The sequence below is a fragment of the Ornithodoros turicata genome, chromosome 3 (assembly GCF_037126465.1).
Source record: "Ornithodoros turicata isolate Travis chromosome 3, ASM3712646v1, whole genome shotgun sequence".
Lineage (NCBI taxonomy): Eukaryota > Metazoa > Arthropoda > Arachnida > Ixodida > Argasidae > Ornithodoros > Ornithodoros turicata.
Window position 1 is genome coordinate 85,651,783 of NC_088203.1, and position 23,946 is coordinate 85,675,728.

The following is a 23,946-nucleotide window of genomic DNA, read 5'->3' on the forward strand; positions in this document are numbered from 1 at the left end:
CCAGTGTTATTATTAAGGTTGACCTGAGATGTACCATAGAGACGTTGCATAGAAACTAAGGTCTGTCTGACCACCACATCAGGACGTAAGCTGCTAAGGAAAGAGGACAATGCGATAGGTGGCAAATGTTTATTCTGTCTATGAAAATGGCATCTATCTTAGATAGGTGACAACAATGTCATTAAATTATATTCCTAAGGTAACAATGATGTAGCATTTTGTGGGTCCTACAGGCCACATTATCAACAAATCCACACTCCACTCCAGCTTCGTCTCCCAATCTCACCTCTGATATGAAGAAACTGGTACTTTTTCTGCTTGCCCTATAATTTATAAAATTGACAGCAATCGTATGAAATAACAAGGCCTTCCTGGTGCCGTGGGACCTTACTAGGATGAGCTGGGGCTGCAAGGAAGTTGCAACTATCATCTTGTACCACTTCATGTACAGCACTGAACTTCATGTTATAGTACTGGGCAACAGCTGCAGTTGCTTCAGTGTCCATTCAAAGTGCAATGGCAAATGAGGGTTGGTGATTGTAAAGTCCATCTGCCCTCGGTAGCCAGGCAATGCAAGGCGACGATAATGTACCATCGTAGGCACTCTCCTGTTACCTTCTACGCCTTTTGGGATCTTCAGCTGGTTGCAGACGGCCTCCGGTAGGATCTGTGACAGGCATGTAAGACATTGGTCGACTAACGTGCAGTAAAAACAAAATACAACACAGCTTGGCGATGTACCATTTTCAGCACATGGTGTATGAATAGAGGTGAGCGTGGATAACATTTATAGAATCCGCATCAGTACAGTATCCGCGCTTGCAAGAACCACATCTGCACCCGCATCCGCGCTAATTAAAATAGGTATATCCGCATCCGCACCCACATGAACATTGAGTATATCCGTGTATCCGTGATTACTGCATTCGTAGGAGAGGACCTTACGAGACAAAAATGTTGGAATAAGAAACGTTTTAGTTGTCAACAAAGAGCTTCATTTCTTCTCAAGGCAATAGGTTCCGCATTGAAGCTTAACTTCAATGTCTTCTAGCACTGCATTGTGTGACATGTGACCTATCGAACGACGGGGTTCGGCAGGAGCAGTTAAGTAAAATAGAACGCAGCGGATGACACGCTCCGGCATGTCATTCTCGATTCACTCTGAACTGCGATGCCACCTAGGGGAGAACCCGGCAGAGACGATAGCTGGTAAAATGCGGTTATCTGCGCAATCCGCGGAGGCACGCGGTTCTATGCGCATTTTCTCAGCGCAGATTTTGAACCATACAAACTTCATCCGCAAATCAGGATGTAGCGCGGATATCTGCTGATATAACCGCATCCTCGCACACCTCCATGTATGAACACACAGACACACACAAAAAAAGGTTAGTCCATAGCTGTAAAAATAGTGCTGACATACTGTGCATAAAGAAATTATTGCGTGCACAGTTGCATTGGTTCATTGCATTTTTCGTCTAAATTGAAGCCCTGTGTGAACTAATTTTGCGTTCATTATACTATAACTGAAAGACGGACTTTCATTTGAGAACAAGTTGTAGTCTAAATGTATAATAAGTCATAATCGGTATGTACTGAAGTCATAGCTGTGCTGCATTGCAAAATGCATTCTGCAAAACATTTACACATTCTAGTGGCAAAGGAGCTGCCAAATATTTCTTCCCATTTTTCCTGTACTATGCACCTGCACACTATTTTTTTATTTATTCCAGCACGACAACAAGACTTTTGCATAGAATTTAAGAGGTAAAGGCAAATCAAGTCATCACGGGTGCAGGAAGCTTGACCCAAGTCAGATGCTCCTAGTTTGCGGCACAATCAGAACTCGATTGGCTCAAATGAATCACGCCGTCAATTCAACATACCTGCATGCCGCCCAGCGGGGTGAGGGGTAAGGGCTTCCCAAGGACATCTGCTACACGATTCATTGGATCTCCCAGAACGCAGGCCGCCTTAGTTGCAGGATACGCACGTAGAAAATGCCATCCAACTGAAGAAGTAAAATCTTTCTGAATGTCCAAAAGCCACTTTTGCAACTGTCGCTCTACTTTTCGGTACATTCAATAATCATTGCAATAACAGTGTTTTATTCCTACAGGTAAATGTGGTTAAAGTGCTAGCTTAGTGTCAAGGTGTTAGCAAATTTGAGAAAACCCTGGAGATTGACAGTAAATGTAAAACATGGTCTCTTAGCGTGCCATTACAGTTCTGCCCAGCAATTCTTTTTATTATCTCACTTCAATACGTACGGTCACCCTGCAATTTAATATGAAACTTGGCTACGTGTTCATTCACTGAGGACACGCTCTCAAAGAAGAAACATGTCTTTCACTTTTGACTTCTGCAGCTTTCCTGTGCTTCGTAAAATTGTGTTACTTGAAAACGGAAAGAGTAAAGAAGAAATCTCAAGTGCGTACCAGAAGTGGTGGATATCTCCATCAGACTAGCCGATAGTACCGTATTTTTTGCCAGCACGCTCCATTCCACCAACACTGGCTTGACTTGCTTCCGCAGGACATCCCTCTTGGAAAACTCTTTCACGACTGTAACCTAAGAGCCAAGGGGGGTTGCTCACGCTTATGATATAGGTCCCAATAATTGTGAAGAATACTGGAATGCTACCTAATTCCTTTAAGATCCACTAAGCTGGTAATATGTACTTTATTTTTTACAGAAAGGATTCTAATAAAGTGTGTGATGATATCAGCCTTGAAAAAAATTCTACCTGCTTCTCGTCTTGGCCGACCTGAACAAACTTCATGGCCACACGCTCCCGACAGGTAGGCTCTGCGGGGTATCCTCTTGTAATAATCCTGCGAAAGGGACACGAAAAAAACATGAGTGACTCACGTAAACTGGTAACAAGAAAGAACATTTACCAGGCAGTTATGTAGGGCACATTCATGGGTTTGCTTCGAAGTATAGCTTTCTTGGCACTACGTAGCGCATCCTCTGTACAGGCAAGAAGGGTCAGCCCACTGGCGTACCTGAACAAAAACTTTTCTGGATGGATGTCCTTATGCTAATGATACCCTTCCACAGTGTATGGCACTTCCACGACCTACTACTAAATAATACTACTACTCAAAGTTTCCTACTAAAAATTTACAAAACACAGTTACATCCTACCTTTCAGCAGACTTCACGCACGTCAAATGCTCGACTTTAAGGCAGTTGGCCACTTCCGACAAAGAATCCTCTATGCTGTAGGGACAGTCTCCTATCCCAGAAATGTGTTGTCTCTTTTTTGTGAATGAACTGTGTGCTGGAATCAAGTCGGAAGAACTATCATTAACGAACCTAACAGGATGTAAACCCTGTCAGTATAATACAAAGAACAGTATATCAGCGTTACTAATCTAAAAAAATCGCAGCAGTGGAAGTTGTAAGCAAACCTACAGCTCCGGTGTTTGTCCTCCGACTCTATGGCAACTCCATAGGGCTTGTTAAATGCTATTAGACCGCCTAAAAGAAAAATAGTCGACGTGACCGGTACTCTACCCGTATTGTAGAAAATGCAATCAACCCTATACCTTCATTGTAGAAAATACTATCAACAATGTGATTGACGAATTCGCCTTTCGATTTCCATGGGTACAGGTCCCTATACACGTGATGCACTACACGTTCCTCTGATATCCTTTGCCCCACAGTCTGATGGGCGAATTCACGACTGCATATCACCAGTCTCAGTGAGCTTAGTGTTGGTGGTAGAAGGTTTTTCAACATAGTGTGCGATCGCACATGTTGCAAGATATAATCGAATGCGTACAACAAACTGTGTGGCTATTCACGGCTTAAAAGTTGTCCAAAAGCCTAGTCATAAGACGCGAGGCTAGCCAATTTTGCATCCAAAGCCATAGAGCCGACTGCCAATTGGAGTTTCCATGACAACCGTAGTATCTATCAGATTATCGTCATCGTCTGGAAAGATGGGAGTAGGTAATGGGTGAAAGAAGGAACATGGGTTCTTCCGGGGATGGCTCTGCTCCTTTAGTTTCTGTCACTCGGATAGAGACATTCAGTGCATGTCATCGTTTGCATAGGTTTGTAGACTACACTGTGAACGGCAAAGAAACTTAACGACCGATATTTTCAGCCCTTTTTTATCTGACGAAGAAAACCGCGAACTTTATGGCAAATGCAATAACCCCAATGGACACGGACACAACTATAAACGTAAGTGTCTTCGGCCTCTGTGAGGTTAAAAAGCTCACGCCTGTATATGCAGTGGAATATATAATCTTTGCAGTGGAAGTAACGTTACGCGGCGAGGTAAGCCTGGCAAATTGCGTAGCTTTTATTACCTTAATAGAGGTTAACAGGACAGTTGGGTTCACAGGTGGACCCCACCACAGGTATGGTGATAAATATCACAGATGTCAAGCAACTCATAAAGGAAAGTCCTGCTACGAACTTGACTCCAATAATTACAGCGTTCACTGCATTATTTCAGGACGCAATTATGGATGTGCTAGACCACAAGAACATAGATGAGGACGTTCCTTATTTCAAAGATAAAGTCAGGTGCAAAGTCTCAACACACATTGGCGAGTACAAATTTTCTGATATGAAAATATTTTTCCAGCACAACTGAAAACATTGCCATTTTTGTGTGGCACCAACTGAGGGAGGTGGTACCACCACGACTCCAGCTTTTCGTCAAGATACATGAAACTGATAAAAACGTTGTCACGTATCCATCATGAATGCAAACGGGACTCCTTCTAACAAGATATATATTTTTTCCTTATATTACTACACTGGTGTACAAATTGCTGTATACATTCCATACACATGTGGTTCAAAATCAACATTGAACTTAATATTATTCTCAGCTTGTCTTCTGTGGTGCCTTGATAACAACCTGCAAAGTGAGAATAAAATTCAGTACTGCAGAAGGATGTTATGTTACGGCACATCAAAGATTTGTGATGCTAAACATCTTCCTGCTTGCCTTCAGGATACGGTTTAAATCTCGTGATATGTATTGCTATTTAGCGAAAAGAGCGGCTCTGTGTTCTTTTTGGTGAACCTCTTCACGATGACCACCTGATGTTGGCCAGACGATGCATGCCAAGGCTTTAACAACACGTCAGCAAGGTGTCTGGCGTGCTGTGGGGCCAGCGTCCGTTGACCAACATACTCTGTTAGTGACGTTGGCCCATGCTTGTTTCAATCATTCTTGGCCGATGAAGTCGTTTGCCGACCAACTGCCAATGGTCGGCCGATCACCGGTAGTCGGCAAATTCCCACTGGATTGTCTATACAGGGTGTTTCACGAAAAATGAGCCAAGGTCTTTATAAAAAAATGGTTCATCGCACACCAAAAAGATTGACTGCATATAGTGTTACTAGTGGTGTGAGGATACTCAAACTATGTTTGTTTTGTAATTAATTAAGTTAAATTAATTAGTTTTTTAATTATAAGGATTAGACACAAGATGTAAATGAGAAAGTTGTAGCGGGCGATACAGCGACGTAAGACCCGTTGATTGGAACTCTGTACCTCTAACGGATCCCTATCGTTCCCTGCTCCAAAGACTAACCTTCAGGTTTGCAAATAACAGAGGCAGAACCTGTCGCAGATGCGCAGGGGCGCCGGATCAAAGTGCTCTCAAGCATCCTGTTATCGAACGGAGACTAGTCACAGTTCTAACTGACATTTCGAGTTGACATTTTGGCTTGACATTGACTCCTTGTGCGTCTACGACAGGTCCCACGTCAATTTTTTGCAAACCTGAAAGTTAGTCTTTGGAGCCGGGGAAAAAGGATCTGTTAGAGGTACAAAGTTGCAATCAACTGGTTCCGTGTCGTCGTATTGCCCGCTACAACTTTCTCGGTGACATTTTGGCTCTAATCCTTATAATTAAAGAACTGACTAATTAATTTCACTTAATTGATTACAAAACAAAAATAATTTGAGTATTCTCACACCACTGGTAACACTATGCGGTTTCTCTTTTTGGTGTGCGGTAAACCAGTTTCTAAAAATTTGGCTCATTTTTCGTAAAACAGCCTGTATTCTGGTTACCATCGAAACATTCTGTATGCACAGTGAAACCTCGTTAACTTGAAGTACTGTTTTTGGACACTGCTGTCTAAAATCTCCAGCACATGGCAGAACAGTCCCTGTCGGCAGTGTCGTGCACGAGGGAACTACTGTATATAATTGGTTAAATAATTCGTGAATCTGTGAGGAGCCAGGATCAGGCAATAATTACCGGGACCTTACATCCGCAGTAGCGTGGTGCATCGACTCTGCGCCAGGTGTCTTAGGGGCCCTCCTTAGGGGAGGAAGTTAACAAAAGGTATCACAACTGGGCAGTAACCCATTCCCTTTAGCTTCCTTCTGAGCCCTTCCGACTCAGAGGGACGCTATTACGGGGTCCTTACTCGGCTGTATCTTGTACGCAGAGCAGGTACGATTGGCACTTCATAGTGATTCGGTAACTTTTACGAAGGCCCAATCTGCTTAAAGCCATACACGCTGGCTAGATGATCCAGGCCTACAAGGAACTGGGATCATGGGACACAGACATCCGTGCAGTATTCACGAAGTCTGGACTACTATCTCCACCTGCAATGGATTAGAACTGAACGTCTTATGAGTAGGGCCCGGAAATTTAGGCACTAAAAACGATGGGAATAGGCAGGCGATTAGGCCCTCACAAAACAGCAGAATAGGCAATAACTGTCAATCTTTGGCAATGTACAGTTGGAGTATTACCGGAGACAAAAAAACTTTAAATAAAGTAGTGTACCACACCACAAACGTTATGAATGCTACGCAATGAAGTACGATAAGCTCCCAGACTATGAAGATAGGTTGATGCTTCTGTGCATGTCTTTGACTTTGTTGGTGCTTCAGAATGCTCCACCCAGGTAAAAAAGGCTACGGCACCACACATGCTTTGACTACTTGGCATACAAATGCTGAGGCGGCCTAGAACCATGTGATACTGAGTACTACTTTTCGTTTTCCGCCCTCAAAGCTCTCGAAAGGCCAAATATTTTGATCAAATATACATGAACCCCTTCTAGCAAACCAAAATACTGAAGGAAACCAAACGAAAAAAGGTGCAAACACGCAGAAACGAAAAGCAAAATGCTGCACTCAGCATGAGCTTGAAAGGCGCACTCGCCCTTGCACCTCTAAAAAAAAGGTCGTTATCGCATCTAAAAATGTTCAAAACGGCTACAATTCAATAGACTCGATAAAAACGCAAGCAACCCTGAAAATGTTGCATTTAGGTGTTTATAGGCATTTTTAGGCAAATGCTTAAAATTCCAGGCCCTACTTATGAGGCAATGCAGTGTAATAAGCAATAAGCCGCGTAAATAAGTTGTCTTTATGTCCTGGGCCTTATTTCTTATGTATTTTGTTCTCGTATTCTTCTGCCATTAGAACTTTAAATTCGCGAAGAAAAGAGCGCCAGAAAAAGAGAAATTAGTTCCTCACGAACATTATACCCATACCCTCCCTGAGTGGAGGCCGCGCCTGCTGCTCGCTAGCAGAAGCTGCCGAGTATTCGACGATTACCTCTCCTGACAGGTGGCGGCCTTCCCCTGGAGACCGTACTGGTATGGTTCCATCATGCACACTGCCGATGGGGACCTGCTCCTCCACAGATTTTAGACAGCTGTGTCCATTTCAAATTAACATTGAATTAGTCACGTCTCGATTATCCGACACCGTAGTCTTTCCGCTAGTGCATGACTGCATGGCCTCCAAGTGTTCACGGCTGTGAACTTCAGTCCTTAAGAAGTCTAGCAGCTTTGTGAACAAAGGTAGTGGAGCTGGAGGTGGAAGTGGACGGTCATCTGCTTGTGGATTGTTCTTCCTTGACTCTGCTGGGACGCCTAGAGGCTCTTCCACGATCCACTTGTTGAAGTCCAATAGAAGATCTCTTGGCAACGCCCGCTGTGCCACAGGAAATAACATGCTACTGAAGGTTTCCAGCTTCCTTCCCAGAGTTTCAAGTCCTCTGACGTGCGCCATCACATCATCGTAGAGGCGTCGAAGACCCTTGACATCATCAGAACGGCGAACAGGATGCAAGTCGATGAGGTGCCTCATGTGTGACTGGACGATCAATTCCTAATCTTTGAAACTCCGTTTCAGGGGGTTGATGTTGTCATTATAACACCTTGACGTAAAAGGCAAACCCTGTATCGCTGCCGCAGTGTCATCCGTTACACATCTTTTCAGATAATTGTCTACATTGTCATTAATTGTCTACATCCGTTAGGTTCTCATTTTTGTGCACCATCACCTTGAACTGCTCCCAATATTGCTGCAAAGTGCTTCTCTGTCCGTTAAACTTCACCAGCTCTAGTTTTGGCAGTCTTACTTTTGTTCGGTGTGTCACAGATGCTGATCCAGCTAAAGTGTTGCTTCTTGCTGCATGACGCACATTCATATCAGACTGCAGGACTATCATTGCGTTTGCTGACCAACAGCGAGGGAGGCTCCGCCTCCTTGATGCGGGCCAATAGGAGGACGCGGAGGGCAGGCACTTTCCAATCCTCTTCTCTCGCATAAGAGATGGCGTAGCTTTACCGCTGTTTCACGTGTCAAGTCTTCCGTCACTTCTTCTCTTCGTTCTTCTTTTCGTTTCCAACAGAGGCTTTATCTAGTGAGTATCCTCATGCATTAGCAGGTACTCTTCAATGTAACACATTGCATTAGCTAGTTATTCACTAAGGAATTACACTACATACATGTAAATAGCGACTTGTATTTTAGGTCTAGACGTGGCAAAACCAGCTTTCGCTCCCCAATTTCCATTACAGTCATCAAGGGTAATAGCCCCGAAAACAAGCTTGCAAAGCACAAATCTGGCCACCACTACGGGAGCTATGGGGAACGCTACTTTCTGCACATTCAGCATCACATGTTCATTTGAAATGAGAAGAGATTTTTTAAAATCTTCCACACACAAATCTGCTTTCCCACCCAATATGATCTGATTTTGCAGCTCCTAAAATTAAAACTGGACCTTTGCCTCCTGGTTTCTGAAAAATGCAAAACATGAAGACACAAGGATGTACATGTGAACATGAGGCTAGAGCATTGTCAAGCTGCCACAAGCAATTTTTTGCTCCTTGCTGCCTGCATTGCAAATGGAAATAAAGCATTCAATTCACAAGCATTCAGCAGACGACTTACTGCTTTGACTTCCGTATACGCTTCCAGTCCGTATTCACCGAGCTCTCGACCGATGCCTGACATCTTGTAACCCCCAAAGGGAATTTGGGACCCAAACACATAGTAGCAGTTGACCCTATGCAGAAATGTTCATTACATATGTCCCTGTTGACCATTTCAATACGTTCTTACCAAACAGTTCCCGCTTTAAGGCTACTGGCAAAATATAGCGCCTTCTCCACATCCCTGGTGAACACGCCGGCTGCCAAGCCATACTCTGTGCTGTTGGCACGCTCAATAAGTTCGTCGACATTGTCAAACTTCAGAATCTGCATCACTGGGCCAAATATCTACAAAAAGAGGCAAGTGTGCAGCTATAGTGAAAAAAATATTTGTTTTCATATAATGTTGCACAGCATAGGCACACCACAATCAGTTAATGCATTCAAGAAACCGATCTCCGTCACCCATAGTGACATCCATTCTAATAAACATTTTAAATACAGAAGTGTCAACTTTCCAAAAACGGGCATCACACACTTGTGTAATACTATCGTATTTAAGATGGATCAAAACTAAACGAGTCGCACGACCACAGCTACGAACAATACAGGTGACGGAAAGGACCATGATCACCACACTACTCATTCACAGTGTTTGAAACATGCACACATATCAATTGCTTTTCAGAGTAATTTTAATTAATGTTAATGGCAAATGCAATTGTTACAACTGTGACCTTGCAATTTAACAAATTTTATTTATTTTTAGGAGTATATACTTGAACCGTTCCTTCATTAACTTTTGAAACGTGGTCATAGTAAAGTTTGACACCAACTATTCACTACACTGACATAGCACGATCAACACCTTTTCTTACCTCTTCCCTGGCGATACGCATACCGTCCTTCACTTCAGCAAAGACAGTGGGCTCAACAAAGTAGCCACGCGAGCCGTGTCGCTTCCCTCCACACAGTAGCTTGGCCCCCTCTGTCTTTCCGGATTCAATGAGCTGCGTGATCTTGTTGAGTTGGTCTTGATCGACCTGTGGTCCCTGGGTGGTTGTTGGCTCAAAGGGGTCACCCAAGACTCGAGCCTTGGCGAGTTGCACGCTGCGTTCTACAAAGCGATCGTAGATGGATGCTTCGACGAAGATGCGAGACCCAGAACAGCAACACTGGCCCTGGTTGAAGAAGATGCCAGAGTGTGCAGCCTCAATCGCATCATCCACTGCGCAGACAAGACTACATCCATATGCTCGGAACGTTTACAGTTTTTTTGGAGGAACGTAGGTTTCCGATCGGCCGTTTTGCAGGGAGGCGAGTTGAGTATTTTCTCAGTGTATGACTTTTAATGTTGCATATTGCCATTTTTATACAGCTCCTTGCAAATCGGAATGACAAAGGCTAGTGTAAATGCTTACTAGTGTTCCTTCCATGTCACGCAAGCCATAAGGATTTAGTCAATAAGAGTTCCAGTCGCAGTCACATTCTCATGCGCAGATACAGTGCAATCCCTTTAATTCAAAATCTCCTAATTCGAATTTGCATATAATTTGAAGTGACACTCGGGGGGGTTTTCCTGGAGTTTTCTGAAGATTTTCCAGACAAATGTCAGCGGTTCCCCATGAAATCGGCATAGGACACATACCACCCACCTGTCCCCCACTCCTTCCTACTGTCCTCTCTCCATCTGTCCTAATCTGTACGCCGCTCATATGCACAATTGTTTCACAGCACTAACGCGGAATAAAAAAATAAACGGGGAAAGCGTGACAACTCTTTTGGCTACCACCAAAGAAAACAATAAGGGAAGGCTAACACTGTCCAATTGAAGTCAATGAATATATAAGGAGCCAGCTCAGGAGTCCAGTGTCGCCTCCGATGAAAGCGAGCTGGATAGGTGCGGACCCGTCACTATCGAAGTACATCCTGGGACCCAGTGCTCGTTGTGTACTGCGCCACCGCAGAAGACCGTTCTCATGAGAACCTGAAGCTTCAAAAGTTAATTTGTACATGTTTTTACAGGCAATGCAAAGCAGTTTGAGCAACTCCTGTGTGTGTTTGGCAGCAGCGGCCACGATGTGTCCTGGGGTGAAGCAGCCTTGTTGTGCAACGCCGGATGAGTGCGGGGGCAGTCAAGTTAAGGAAAAGAACTCTTTTTGCGACAGAAAAAAAAAATTTCAATGAAACGTCGTAAAATAAATGTTTAAGGGGCATAATATCGAGTGCAATTTGCCTCATATTTTTATCGGGACCACCATAGTGTGCAATTGACGGTTGAATGCTGTTAAACCCTATTATTTTGTGCCCCCTTAAAGGGGCACTAAAATGCAAAAACAAGTTGACTTCAAATTACGTGACACGCTATGTTAATTTCATACTTCTTATCATAATTAAAAGTTTTGAATCAGTTACGAAGCAACAATCAAAATTTAACCGGACCCTTTCTTGCTTCGGCGTTAAGCAGTGAACGTCGTTTCAGCTCATGCAGTCCATGCTGCACGTACCACGCCATGGAGCAGTCCTGGTGAAAAACATAGTGCGCGTTGCGAAGCGGACTGGCGTCTCTATACGAAGGACATGAAGCTAATGTTGTCAGTGGAACATTCGCGAGGACTATTGTGGCCTACAATTCAGTGAATCGGTATCGAAAAATGCAGCAGTGCGCATGATGCCGCGCATATACGGAACACTGTGATTGGGCCCGTTCCAAATCCACATGTCCACGATAGGTATGCACGCGCTTCTCCTGCTGTCTCATTGGATGCCGCCAATCTTTGCCTCCTGGGTATACCATTCGTTGCCGCCAAAGACGGCTCTGTTGTCATTCCATTTTTCTGCTAAACGGTAGCGCTCTGTGAACTAATTTTGCTTGCATTACGCTAACTGGAACACGGACTTTCATTTGAGAGCACGTTGTTTTTGCATTTTAGTGCCCCTTTAATTTTTGCAAATGAATGTGGACAGCCGTAGAGAGGACAGCAGGAAGGAACGAGAGACAGGGTGGTTAGTCTCGGCTGACATTAATCTGGAAAGTAAATTCCATTCAATTCGCAATGGAAATTTTGCTATTCGCGCAGCTCTACAGTTTTCTATTTGTGGCCATACTGCGGCCACAGGACGGCAATCTTTTTTGCCTGAACACGTTGAACAGCTGGTGTTCTTGCATGGAAACCTGAAGTAATAAAGTCTATGCCTAGCCAGTTCTTGCAGCATCTCATTTAGGATTCAAATTTAAGGAGCATGGTTGGGCTGCTGCGGCACAGCAATTGTGAAACTTGAGGACTTATTTGTGGACTGATGCAGGCAAAATAATTATTCGTTAATTATTCGAAAATATCTGAATTCGATTCCATTCGACAGTGGCACCATTCGATTTGTATTAGATTTGGTCCTGAAAACCAGTATTCGCACACCTCTAGTTTTCGGTACGTGATAAAGTACAATCTCGTTTTTCGATTTTCACCTCCTGTCGGGAGAATTCTGATCACTAATACGAGCAGATGCTTCCACAGCGATCATTATATCGATGTTTTGTTTACATGTACGTCAGTGTGTCAGCTGATTGAGCAATTTGATCACAATATTTGAGTTATCGTTATAATGAAGGTCGTAATAAACAAGCTTGACTGTACTGCAATCAGGGAGACTCTGCAGCGTATTTAGACAGTATCCATGGCTGCATTGCACACTCACAATCAGCATCTTTAAAGATGATGTTGGGGCTTTTCCCTCCAAGCTCCAGTGTCACCTTCTTGAGATTGCTTCGAGCTGCCGCTGCCATCACCAGTTTCCCAACCTGCACCAAGTGAGCATGTATTCGCAACTGAGCTTATGCAGTTAAGTGTAAGCTGTGTACCTCTGTGGAGCCTGTGAAAGCCAGCTTGTCAACAGCCATGTGATTAGCTATGGCCTGGCCAGCAGTGGGTCCATGTCCGGGAACCAAATTCACCACACCCGGAGGGAAGCCGGCCTCTATGCATAGTTGTCCGATGTAGAGTGCAGTCAGTGGAGTCTGTTCTGCGGGCTTCATGACTACCGTGTTTCCCATGGCTAATGCTGGTGCCAATTTAAATGCTTGCATCATGGCTGGGAAGTTCCACTGGCCAAATAGTGTAGATTGTCAACCGCAAAATGTTAAACAGTACCTGTACCCACCCAAAAAGAAGTGCACAACTTCAAAAAGTGAATGTGAAAGACAACGTCACAATTAAAAGTAGCAAACAGGGAAATTGTCTCGCTTGCCAATACAGCAAAAAGTGGTTCGCTCGCCTTTCTGTAACGTTAGGTGCTGACAGTATTCACCGTCAAGAGAACATGCATACTCCTAAAAATGAACTTCACTGCATAGCACGTTCCTAGCCAGCCATCGTCTCGAATGATATCGTTATCTGCCCTGATGTGTTGAAAACTGGAGGCGTACGCCTTTTTTTGTGACAATTATGAACAGCATAAGTGTCACAAAAAAGGAGTACGCCTCCTGTTTTCAACAAATCAGGGCAGATAACGGTATATATTATTGCTAAACGGTTATCGCTTATATTTTGCTCCAATGATTCGGGTGTAATCAGGTTGATCTGAACCTGATTCAACCAAATTCTGGCTGAACCGGATTTGATCAGGGGCACGGACATCACGTGTAAATGTTCGCTTTCCGCTGCATAATACACATAACCCAAGCAGACACATGTATCAATATTAAGTCCATCTAAAGGGTGAACCACATGGCACAAAAACTGTCCGAAAACTGGCCGAACCGAAACCAAACTTTTTTCTGTGCATCACCGCATGCTACCGAAATGCACCCCGAATTTCGGCTGAAGACTTCTGGCCTTGGGGAACATCGCCTTTCAACCAGCCAGGTCAATGAGATAATCCCTGTATTCATAAGGGTAGAAGTCGCACACACGGCAACAGTCAACCCCATTGCTACGTCATCGTTGCTATAGTCCTCCTTCCGACTGGATAGCTATTGGATGCTTCTACTTTTTCGGTTGGCGTCACTTCCCATTTCGGAGGAGAAATCTGACTTGGCCAGATCAGGCCGAATTCGGCACGGAATTCTGTTCTCAGAAAAAAGTTTGGTCCCGAATTCGGTTCGGAAAGAATTCGGATGCTTTTCGGGTCATGCGGTTCACGCTTGAGAGGCAGCAGGGTCTATGTTCTGACAATGACAGGAGAGAATACTGACATAGGTATGAAGGAAAAAAGATAAAGAAAGCTAGTCTGAATAACTCCATGAATTGCAGTTGTTTGGAGAGTAATTAGCTTTAACCTTTGAAAACTTTCGAATTACAACTTTTCGACAAGCTAACCTACGTTATGTAGCCCGTAGAGACAGTGGGACTCAGAAAATACCTACGGGAATAATTTGTCCACAGACTCCGACTGGCTCATGGCGCGTGAAAGCAAAAAAGTTTCCGTCAATCGGAATGGTCTTTCCGTGATTCTTGTCGGCGAACCCAGCATAGTATCTATGGAAACACATTTCCACATCAAATTTTGCTATCCTTCAACGCAACACAGCCGTAGAAAGACGCTTCTTATAGATACACAGCAACGCATGTTTTTGCCCACCTGAAACATTTGATTACGAAATTCAGGTCAACATTATAAGCATCTAAGAATGGCTTGCCATTGTCCAGTGTTTCCAGGCTCTGCAAGAAAAATGGCACAGCTGAGATTGATGGGGCACTCTGTAATGAGAGACTCCCCTTACAGCGATGTACGCTTTGTCTCTCTCGGTGAGATCGGCCAGCCTGTTGAGCAGCACTCCTCTGTCTGATGCATCCATGGATCGCCATGGCGATCCCAGCCTGAAAGCATCTTGAGCCGCTTTCACTGCTTTCTCTACGTCTGCCTAGATCAGGACAGATATCAAATCAAGCAAGTATAACCAAGCAAGCCATCCAATCAAACAGATCAGGACAGACAATCGAATCTACAGCTAGCTGGCTTTACAAAGTCCAATTATACTGCTCCGTGCAAGGTAAAAGGTAAGACACAACATCGCAGACACATGGACCACCTGGACATCCCCTGAGGAGGGATGTGCCACCAAGGCATCTTAAAGGAGCAATGAAAACGACACCTAAGCGTTGCACAAAACACGTCGTGGTTTCTCAGGCAGGCTATCCTGAGACACCGCGCACAATGTTTTTGCTGTACAGCATTTCTCGCAGCACAATTTAAAGTTTCAAAAATGTACAGAGGAAGCAACCATGAGCGGCGTGGTATTACGTTGGAGGTCGTGCCCGATCTCCTATGACATAATCGGAAGATCATTACGATAAACCTGTGTGATGTAGCACCACCGTAGTGAACCGTCACAAGGTCTCATTCCCCACTACTTGCGGCAGACTCTCAAAGTCGTTTAGTGACAGGGAGGGACATCGGCATCACTTATTAATATATTCATTTAATATCACGAGCCAATTCTACTTACTGGCTCTCTGAAGGAAGTGAGGGACTTCTAGACGGTGTGCACATCAGACTTTTTCATGTACGCGTCGGCTATGATCCTCACTCTTGCACAAGCGCGCATGTTCCTTGCTTCAGAATATGTCAGTGAAAAACAATCTATGGAGGGGGCCTCCAGTGCTCCTTTAACAACAGATACTGAGGACACTCAGGTATGGATCCAACTAGCTACCACTCTGGTCCAATCTCTTGCATTCTGTCTCGAGGTATGTGGTCATACTGGTGGAAATATCGCTACTGATACCAGCGTGAACTCGGCAAATGGTTACTAGGTGGTAATTGTGCAACTCCACACGTGGCAATACAGGGCAAAATGGGATGGTCCTCATTTTCGACAAGAGACGCCAGATTCATCTGCCTGAAACATCGACTACAAAGAGGACTTTCCACCACATCAGACTCTGCAGACCGAAATCGGGACGGATAAAAAAAAAATTAACCAATAGGACAGGAAATACAGCAGGGGTACCAAACGACAGATAGTACAAAGCGAGAAACAATGGACGAAAATTGCAACAGAAGAAATAAACCAAGTCGAAATTGATGATTGGTGGAAAAACACAGGGAAAAAGCAGTCCCAAGATTTACAATCACAAGCCGAAACCGCAAACCTGTACAGAATACAGAGGAGATAGGGGATGTACCCTACTCTTCTAGGCAAGAACAGGATGCCTACAAACGAACACCAGAAGAAAAGAACTGTCTGGAGAGGGCATCGACCCCACCTGCAAACTATGTGGTAAAGCACCTGAAGACCTGAATCACATCCTCCAGGAATGCGACAAACTGCAACAGGACACACCTGTGACTGATATAAAGATGAAGGGAAACGCAGAAGATATTATGGCGATCCCAAGCAAGCAATGGTCGACGGTTGGCAAAAAGTCGGATGACAGCTGGCCAACGACTCATTCGGCCAGCCAACATTGGCGCAATGTTGCATAGTAATAGGCAGAGCGATGTTTCCCAGACAACACGAAACTTTGTAGGGACATCCCAAACAGGTCCCAACATCCGCAGTCCCACAGGCGATGTATCTAGTACATTGGTAGGATGTGCGTTTGAAACGCAGCATTTGAAATCCGCGAAATCGCCCTGTGGATGCCAAATTGGGACGTTCGGCGATGAGCAGTACCGAAAGCAGCGGGAAGGAGGCCGCTCGGGCGTCCATTGTGATGCGACTCTGCTACGGAACTGTCGTTAGCAATGGCAAGCAAAAGTAAGTATATTTAAACTTTCTGCACTCTTGAACTGCATTGCTATGTGACTACTATTGCGGGTGCAGACCCATCATGACCACGTCAGGCAGATGCAGCTGAAACACAAAGCGCGTCTCCCGGTTGCTTTGCTCTTTGCAGACGAGGTGACGTTAGGATTATGTGTGGGCTGCATAGTCTTGAGAGGTATTTCACTATGAAGAAATGTAGACAAATATTTCACCGTCACTTAGGGAAAGCGGTGCAAGGAAACTTATCAGCAATTAATGTGCCCTCACTTGCTGCTTTTACTTCCTCCAAAACGTGCCCTTCGAAGATATGAAATCCGTTCTGTGTCTGTTGAGAACACAGCTGTGCCAGCTAACATTTTCGCGGTTTCTAGTCTATTACCCTTTCACAAAGTTGACACCGTGTTGAGTGAAACATCCATGGAATCGAGTTGTCAGAACCAAGAATACGAGGGAGACGCTTCCCCATCCAGTGTTCCTCTGCATGCTAACTTTGAAGAGCGGCCGAGGTTGTGGGCGCTTGCATCGTCTGTGTGACATGTAGATCTGACAAAAGTGTTGAAATTGCTGAAGACGCAGCCGTCATTTATCGATCTCCCAGCTTGTGGTAGCAATGTCCTGCTACGAACCCCACGTTTTGGATCCGGTGTGGAAGGAATGGAAGATGGAAAATATTGCCATTTCGGTTTGGCAAGAGGTACGCACTGGAGGGATTAAGTCATGCAAATACTATACGAAATTGCGGTAATTATGAACGTCAATGGACTTCCGCTGACAAAAGATCGGTTTTGGCCTATACTCTGCCACATCATGTTTGAGAGCAAGTTTCACGTTCTTGTGATTAATCTCCCATTTTTGGCACCGTTGCATATCCACCTGTACATTTAACTCCCTTTGTATGGTTGTCTTGCAGTGAGCCGTATTCGCTCCATCTCTACTTCTGCTCTTCCTTCGGCTGCCCAGACCAGAAGCGCAGTTGAACTGCCCCACATCCTGTACCAGGAACATTCCAGTTTGTGCTCTTTTGTTAGTTTGGACTCTTTTGTTTGTTGTTTCGTTTGGACAATTTCCTTGCACACTCACTGAATTTTTTGTATGGTCTACGGGCTTGTGGGTATGTCTTGCATTTATACCATTGTTGCATATTCACCTGTACATTTCATTTCCTCTGTATAAATAGCGATTTTTAGTGGATCGTACGTTAACGCATTTGCGTACGCAAGAGCTAGCGTTGCTGGTTCTGTGCACGACCACAACATAGAGAATGCTTCACGCATTGCGCAGAACCACCACGCTATTCCTTATATACGCAAAGGCGATAGCGTACGGTGCATTAAAACTCTCTATTGAATTGCAGTCAGCCGTATTCGCCATACCTCTGCCTCAGCTTCTGCTCTTTCCTCAGCTATCCAAGCCAGAAATGCGCCTCTACGAGGTAACATAATAAAATTTCAGGGAAAATATGTTCAGTACCTGTCGTTACTTACAACATCCTATTTGAACTTTTGCACTGCCTTTTCTTGTTGCGAGTTGCATTATCAAAGTCCGACGCTGCGGTGTGATGCAGAAGGGATTTCATGAATGTTGCAGTTGCATATTATAATGCCTATACTTGCTTATAATGAGCTTAAACTTCTGCTACCTCACCATTTGACCCGTTTCGGGTTGGGAACCCTTTAGTGTTTTTACAGAGGGCAATTTTAACAATCTATTTGGAGCTTTAAATTTCTTTAGAAGCGGCAGCTGCTATCCCCTCATTTGGATTCTTTAGTGCATACAGGGAATAGTTATAACCCCGTACAAGTGTTAGTATTTGTTGGAACTGTGATATTTTATTAGCTTCATAGTATTAATGGTCAACGTGCTGGATGATGACAGATGTAACTCAAAGGAACAATAAAATGTTGTCATGTTTACTCACGGTGTGTGCATGTTGCTTGCAGTGCTTATAATATATTATATAGCTTAAAAAGTGGAAAGGACAGCACTAAAACGGGGACGGCACGAGGGGGAGGGGCTTCTCAGCGATATCCCATTCATGTCTGATGCACATCCCTCGAGGACATCCACAGGATCTCCCTGAAACATTTCTCGGTGTCTTATTTTTTCATTTTTGGGACAAGTTTAGGCTGTGTTTGGAACATCCCCGGGATGTCCGCAACATCCCCAATGTGACATCCCAGTAACATTTATCGGACCATTTCGTGTTGTCTGGGTTGGCATGCCGTCAGCCAGGGGACAGGTCCATACCAACAAATGAGCTTGTTGGACAAGTGCTGGCCAGGCACGGCTACGTTGGCAGGCCAAGCTCTTGCCAAGCTTGGTCCAATCTCAGTAGGTCGCCTTGGGGAGGGGATAACGCGGAATGGTGTAGCAGTGCATAAGTTCGACTTTCGATGGACCAAGTGAATGTCTCAAACCAAAAGCATTAAGAAACAGAGAAGTTATCTTCATGGTGAGTTAGTAGAACAAGCCATTCATCATTTCAGTGTTCTTTACGCACACATCGAACTAAATTCAGACACCTCACCCTTCATTTTGACTAACAGGCAAAGAGAGCTCTCGAATTTGTGGAAGCTCGCAAGACAATCTATGTATAGTATCTTCCTCGGGAAAGAAATGCAATTGCTTTTCTTTGTGAGCTGTTTGATCCTAGTGGTCTCGGGCATTTTGCGAGCTTGTATGATCCTCCCACTCTATTTTTATTTTTTGGTACTTTGAAACGCTGTGCACATTGTCCATTGTGGGAAATACGAGCAAAAAACAAATAATGATAAATCGTTACCTTACGCCGCGAGACAATTGAATATGAGTGACGCCCCGCAGGAATGCTTTGGTATCTTGGCACAAGCTTGGCACAAGGTAGGCTGGCCAGTGCTTGGCAAGTCATTGGCCAGAGTACAGATCCATATCAAGAAACAAGCTTGTTGGCCGATGATGTTACCAACCAAGGCCAGCCTAACTATTGCCAAGATTGGCCCAACCTTTGTTTTGTTGCTTGGGATGCTGTTTCGCGAAAACAAAACCGAAAGTGAGAGCGCCCTCCTAACCTGCTCCTAACGTAGATACAGCGCCATCTGACAAATTGGGACGAACTGAAGAAATCTGCCAAGAAGACCCAAATAAGTGAACCAAGAAGCCCGAAGAATAAACATGTGTAGCTTCCTATTTTCAATGTCGTTTTCGCACCGGCTTCAATGGAAGCCTGCACTGTGTCAAAAGGGATTAGGTGTAACTATCGATACTTACATATTATAATTTGATATTTTTGTTCATAGTTTTTGCATATATTTTCTGGTGGTGTCAATATGGTGATGTTTCATTGATATTAGGCTCCAGACATCGATATTACAAAATTCCAATGTCTGCATCCCAAGAGAGCAAGTGCACCAGTGTGGTGCGCCAGTGATTCCACAGCGAGTCTCGTCGAGCTGCACAAGCACAAAGCACAATCCACTCACTTCGTCCGCCTCCTGGACATTGACTATGACATCTCCTGTCGTAGGGTTAACTGTAGGGAAAGTCTTGCCAGATACAGAGTTGTGCCACTCGTTGTTAATCAAAATCTGCAACATTGAGCAAACCTGGTTATGATTCAGGAAGTGGACATATACATATGCAACAGGCATGAAGTGATGTCTGATGTTTGCAGATACTTTCGCAAAGGCTCTATGTGATAAACAGATACGCCGCAAGCCTGCAGAGATAAATCTTCCAGCAGAATATGCTACATATAGAACGGCAGTGGATGAGGCATTGAGGCATTTCCCAGTTATGAGCTGTAGTGTCAACATATGGAAGATTATGTCGTGTCACCTGAGTGTACTTGATGTCAGGAGAAGAGACGGGCTTCGCTGCCGCAGCTGCCGACGACTGGAAACGGGAAGACGCTCGGAAGACGTTAACATAAAATTTCCTTCTGGCGTAACGCAGCATTTCCAAATCACGGCTGGTTTTGACTTTGAGTGTCCCTTGAATATGCTTTGCCGGTTTGCACGACTCGCTTGAAATGCAGAGCACGAGTAAAAAAGAGGCGTGACATGCACAGGGTGACTGGCTTTACGTTCCGTGCAGATCACGCAGCACGCAACAACACGACCAACGCAACCGTGCAATGCAGGACGCAGGCGAGGAAGCGCAGCGCGAAGGCGAAGCGCCGTTTTCCAAATTCCGGCAACCAATCCGAACACGCCTGTGGCGTCCGACCAATGGAAAGGCACGGATTGTTCCGCGTGCGCAGCTGTGGGCTGTGGCGTTGGCTGTTGCAACACCATGGCAACACCAACACCACCTAAAACACAGAAATCATGAACATAGCTGGAGCAGGCTTGCTGGTTCGTGAGTCTATCTGTTCATCTCGTGCTGTGTTTTCCCCCTCAAACTCAAGGCAATGTTAACATCAATAGAAATCATGATTTCTATGGTAGAGAAAGCCCGCTTGCTCGTCGGCGTGAACAACTAAAAAAGAGGCAACTCAGGAAACGTGTTTTCAACGGCGCTAGCCAATCACGAACCTGCTTTCAGCGGTCGTAGCCATGGAGACGAACCACAGTCGCCTGCGAGTACGTCCCCGTGTACTAAATGGGAAAACCTTAAAATAAAGCGCAATACGGTCCCACATCTTTCACAAGGCTTTTTTCTTTTCACACACTTTTTGTCTACAGGTTTCAAGTTAGCTGTGATCATTTGCGAGTTCTTTAATTCGCAGAACGGCGAATCGCAGTAGCAGACGAATTCCGACTTTATATGTCCACGTAGCGGAGGAGGGAAAGGAGGCAGGAGGCCTTCTGTATTTAGGAGGCATTGGCTGTGGTGTCTGCTGCCGGTGCCGGTGCTGCACACAGTGATGAACCATGAATAGTACTATCGATTGTGTTTATAAACACTATCGATAGCATAGGCGCCGACTGCGGGGGGGCGCGGGGGCCCTTGCCCCCCTCCCCTCCCCGGAACATGAACTAGGGTGGGCGCCGCCTCCCCCGGGAAGTCCCGCTAGGAGACTGACACCAACCTTTGGGGCTCGGCGCGCCCGGGTCAAAGGAGCGAAGAGGCACCAACCCCAAAAATGCATCTTGCAATTTGTAAAATATGTATCCACCCACCATACTCATTATCACAGTAGAAGGTGAGGCGACGAAACACAGAGGATGACACAACACATATAGCCTGAATTTCGCCCAAAGCAATTTGATCCATGAAACGAAAGCAGTCGAAAAGGCACCAGCAGCTGCAAGTGAGGTGTAACGGTATAGGATCTTCGTAACGCATATCCGGTGGGAGCGGGTTCAACTCCCGCTGCTCCATTTCATTGACTATATTCATATATTGCGCGCATTTCGGGTCAAACACTGAGGATTCAATGCATTTTGTTCCTAATTGCACTCAGTTTTCAAAGGTGTAATGCCTTCAGTTGTGCACATATTCACTGTTTACGTTCTCTGTTTTTTTTTTTTTTTCCTGTTCTTCCTTCCTCTAATTTCTATACCAGTTCTGCATACATCATAGGATCCCGCCAGAGTGTGCGATTCTTCAGCTTTAGTTTTGTGTTCTTCATATTTCTTTTCCTTTTCTTTGCCTTTTTTGTCTTCACGCTTTCACTTTTTTTGGGAATAACAAGCCGACATCCATCTGGCTTACCTTTCCTTTCTTTTTTTTTCTTAATGAGCATATCCCCCCCCCTCGCCAGAGTACTTACTTCGTGGTGCACCCTTGCTGCTATCGCAACCTTCCAGTTAACAGCTGCCACTGTAAAACAAAAGTTGAAAATATACCTAGCTTTTTTTCTCTAGCTCTCTTTGCAGTTCATACAGACCTAATCGCCTGAATGACTCAAAAACTTCATGCAGTATCAAAATTTACATGCTACAGAAGGTTTCAACATGTTTTTATACCACATCTCGGTCAAATTCCAACATTTTTTTAGGCAGTATCGCTGATTTCGTCTGAGTCAATGGGTTCAGTGGTACCCCTACTTGTGGGCATCAAACTTTGTAGGCACAACACCGTTAATGTCCTGTGGAACAAATAATTGTAGTGTACTGTATAACCTTTGGTTCCCACACAACACCATGGTTTTGACTCAAGATTTAATTAGTATACTGTTGTATGCTAGCATTATGCTCTTAACACATGACCCACTTCCAGCACTGGGGGTGGTGTGCAAATTTCACAACATGATGCAAGGTGAAATGACTGGACACAGTACCGGATGATTGGACACTTGCGTACCTGAACAAAAAGTTACTTTTCTGGATGGATGTCCTTATGCTAATGACAACATTCTACAGTGCATGTCACTTCTGTGACCTATTACTAAATACAGTACGTACTCTACTACGAAATGACAGTACTCAGCAAATACTTTCCTACAACTCACAACCTACCTTTCAGCAGACTTCACATTAAGGCAGTTGGCCTATTCTGACAAAGAATCCTCTATGCTGTAGGGACAGTCTCTTATCCCAGAGAGGTGTTCCTTTTTTTTTTTTTTTGAATGAGCTGTGTGTTGAAATCGTATTGCAAGAGCTACCATGAACAAACCTAACGGTGTGTTGACGCTGCCAGTATAATACAAAGAACAGTATATCAGCATTACCATTGTAAAAAATCACAGCACTGGAAGTTGCAAGCAAACCTACAGTATCTGTGTTTGGCGCCCGACCATATGGCAGCCCCAACGCTATTATACTCGTATTCAACTTAAGAGGGAAAAGAAATCTAGTCCGTCATCTACATACGCCGTTTGAGATGAGACACTAGAGCGCCGCCATGGGGCTGCATACAGCCAGTCATGCAGTCAGTCTTAACAGCCAATACGGAAGCAAAGTGAGTGTGATGGATTAAATTATGTGTCAAAAGAGGGAGAGTGAAGTCTCTGTGCCCAGCCATCTTATCCGCGGTGCAGTAATATTTGAGAGCTGACGCAACGCTTAAAAGAAAAGCAGTCGATGTGACCAGTTTACTATAGTTATCGTAGAAAATGCAATCAACCGTATGAATCTTTATTGTAGAAAATGTTATCAAAGATAAAGTCAGGCAAAAAAAGTCTCAACACATATTGCCAAGTA

The 23,946-nt window shown here is 44.5% G+C and overlaps 3 protein-coding genes across 8 annotated transcripts; 1 reads left to right on the plus strand and 2 right to left on the minus strand.

Moving 5' to 3' along the window:
• Positions 1-114: 114 nt before the first annotated feature.
• Positions 115-4,654, minus strand: LOC135388738 (uncharacterized). Its single transcript, XM_064618499.1, has 8 exons — positions 3,555-4,654; positions 3,421-3,486; positions 3,151-3,286; positions 2,901-3,008; positions 2,747-2,834; positions 2,439-2,571; positions 1,887-2,011; positions 115-667 (listed from the first exon to the last, which is right to left on the minus strand). The coding sequence occupies exons 1-8, from the start codon at positions 3,748-3,750 to the stop codon at positions 461-463; spliced, it is 1,059 nt and encodes a 352-aa protein (XP_064474569.1). The 5' UTR covers positions 3,751-4,654; the 3' UTR covers positions 115-460.
• Positions 3,932-4,835, plus strand: LOC135388739 (6-pyruvoyl tetrahydrobiopterin synthase-like). Of its 5 annotated transcripts, none has more exons than XM_064618501.1 (6): positions 3,932-4,067; positions 4,121-4,200; positions 4,253-4,296; positions 4,364-4,418; positions 4,476-4,548; positions 4,610-4,835. In XM_064618501.1, exons 1-6 carry the CDS (start codon positions 3,967-3,969, stop codon positions 4,728-4,730), a joined length of 474 nt encoding a protein of 157 aa, XP_064474571.1. In that variant the 5' UTR covers positions 3,932-3,966; the 3' UTR covers positions 4,731-4,835. The 5 variants fall into 5 exon arrangements, with proteins under 5 accessions (XP_064474571.1, XP_064474573.1, XP_064474570.1 ...); XM_064618503.1 differs by having other exon boundaries at positions 4,364-4,379; positions 4,478-4,548; positions 4,610-4,718; XM_064618504.1 differs by having other exon boundaries at positions 3,933-4,067; positions 4,274-4,296; positions 4,364-4,379; positions 4,478-4,548; positions 4,610-4,718.
• Positions 4,744-21,045, minus strand: LOC135388736 (aldehyde dehydrogenase, mitochondrial-like). 2 transcript variants are annotated; one of them, XM_064618497.1, is made up of 11 exons: positions 20,696-21,043; positions 20,341-20,445; positions 14,894-15,034; positions 14,752-14,831; positions 14,537-14,648; positions 13,034-13,276; positions 12,871-12,973; positions 10,053-10,402; positions 9,365-9,522; positions 9,194-9,308; positions 4,744-4,888 (listed from the first exon to the last, which is right to left on the minus strand). In XM_064618497.1, the coding sequence occupies exons 1-11, from the start codon at positions 20,813-20,815 to the stop codon at positions 4,856-4,858; spliced, it is 1,560 nt and encodes a 519-aa protein (XP_064474567.1). In that variant the 5' UTR covers positions 20,816-21,043; the 3' UTR covers positions 4,744-4,855. The 2 variants fall into 2 exon arrangements, with proteins under 2 accessions (XP_064474567.1, XP_064474566.1); XM_064618496.1 differs by lacking the exon at positions 4,744-4,888 and adding an exon at positions 5,980-8,657 and having other exon boundaries at positions 20,696-21,045.
• Positions 21,046-23,946: the final 2,901 nt, after the last annotated feature.

What these genes read in the sequence shown, in the direction of transcription:
- LOC135388738 (XM_064618499.1), bottom strand. Translation starts at nt 3,750, where the DNA reads ATGTTGAAAAACCTTCTACCACCAACACTAAGCTCACTGAGACTGGTG. An exon ending in GGAGGACAAACACCGGAGCT is followed by an intron (nt 3,287 to 3,420) that starts GTAGGTTTGCTT and finishes ACTTGATTCCAG; the next exon opens with CACACAGTTCATTCACAAAA. An exon ending in CCCCGCTGGGCGGCATGCAG is followed by an intron (nt 668 to 1,886) that starts GTATGTTGAATT and finishes TGCCTGTCACAG; the next exon opens with ATCCTACCGGAGGCCGTCTG.
- LOC135388739 (XM_064618500.1), top strand. Translation starts at nt 3,967, where the DNA reads ATGGGTGAAAGAAGGAACATGGGTTCTTCCGGGGATGGCTCTGCTCCT. An exon ending in GCATGTCATCGTTTGCATAG is followed by an intron (nt 4,068 to 4,120) that starts GTTTGTAGACTA and finishes CGATATTTTCAG; the next exon opens with CCCTTTTTTATCTGACGAAG. An exon ending in ACACGGACACAACTATAAAC is followed by an intron (nt 4,201 to 4,252) that starts GTAAGTGTCTTC and finishes CTGTATATGCAG; the next exon opens with TGGAATATATAATCTTTGCA.
- LOC135388736 (XM_064618496.1), bottom strand. Translation starts at nt 20,815, where the DNA reads ATGCTGCGTTACGCCAGAAGGAAATTTTATGTTAACGTCTTCCGAGCG. An exon ending in CTGACATCAAGTACACTCAG is followed by an intron (nt 20,446 to 20,695) that starts GTGACACGACAT and finishes TCAATGTTGCAG; the next exon opens with ATTTTGATTAACAACGAGTG. An exon ending in CGTATACGGAAGTCAAAGCA is followed by an intron (nt 8,658 to 9,193) that starts GTAAGTCGTCTG and finishes GATACTCACTAG; the next exon opens with ATAAAGCCTCTGTTGGAAAC.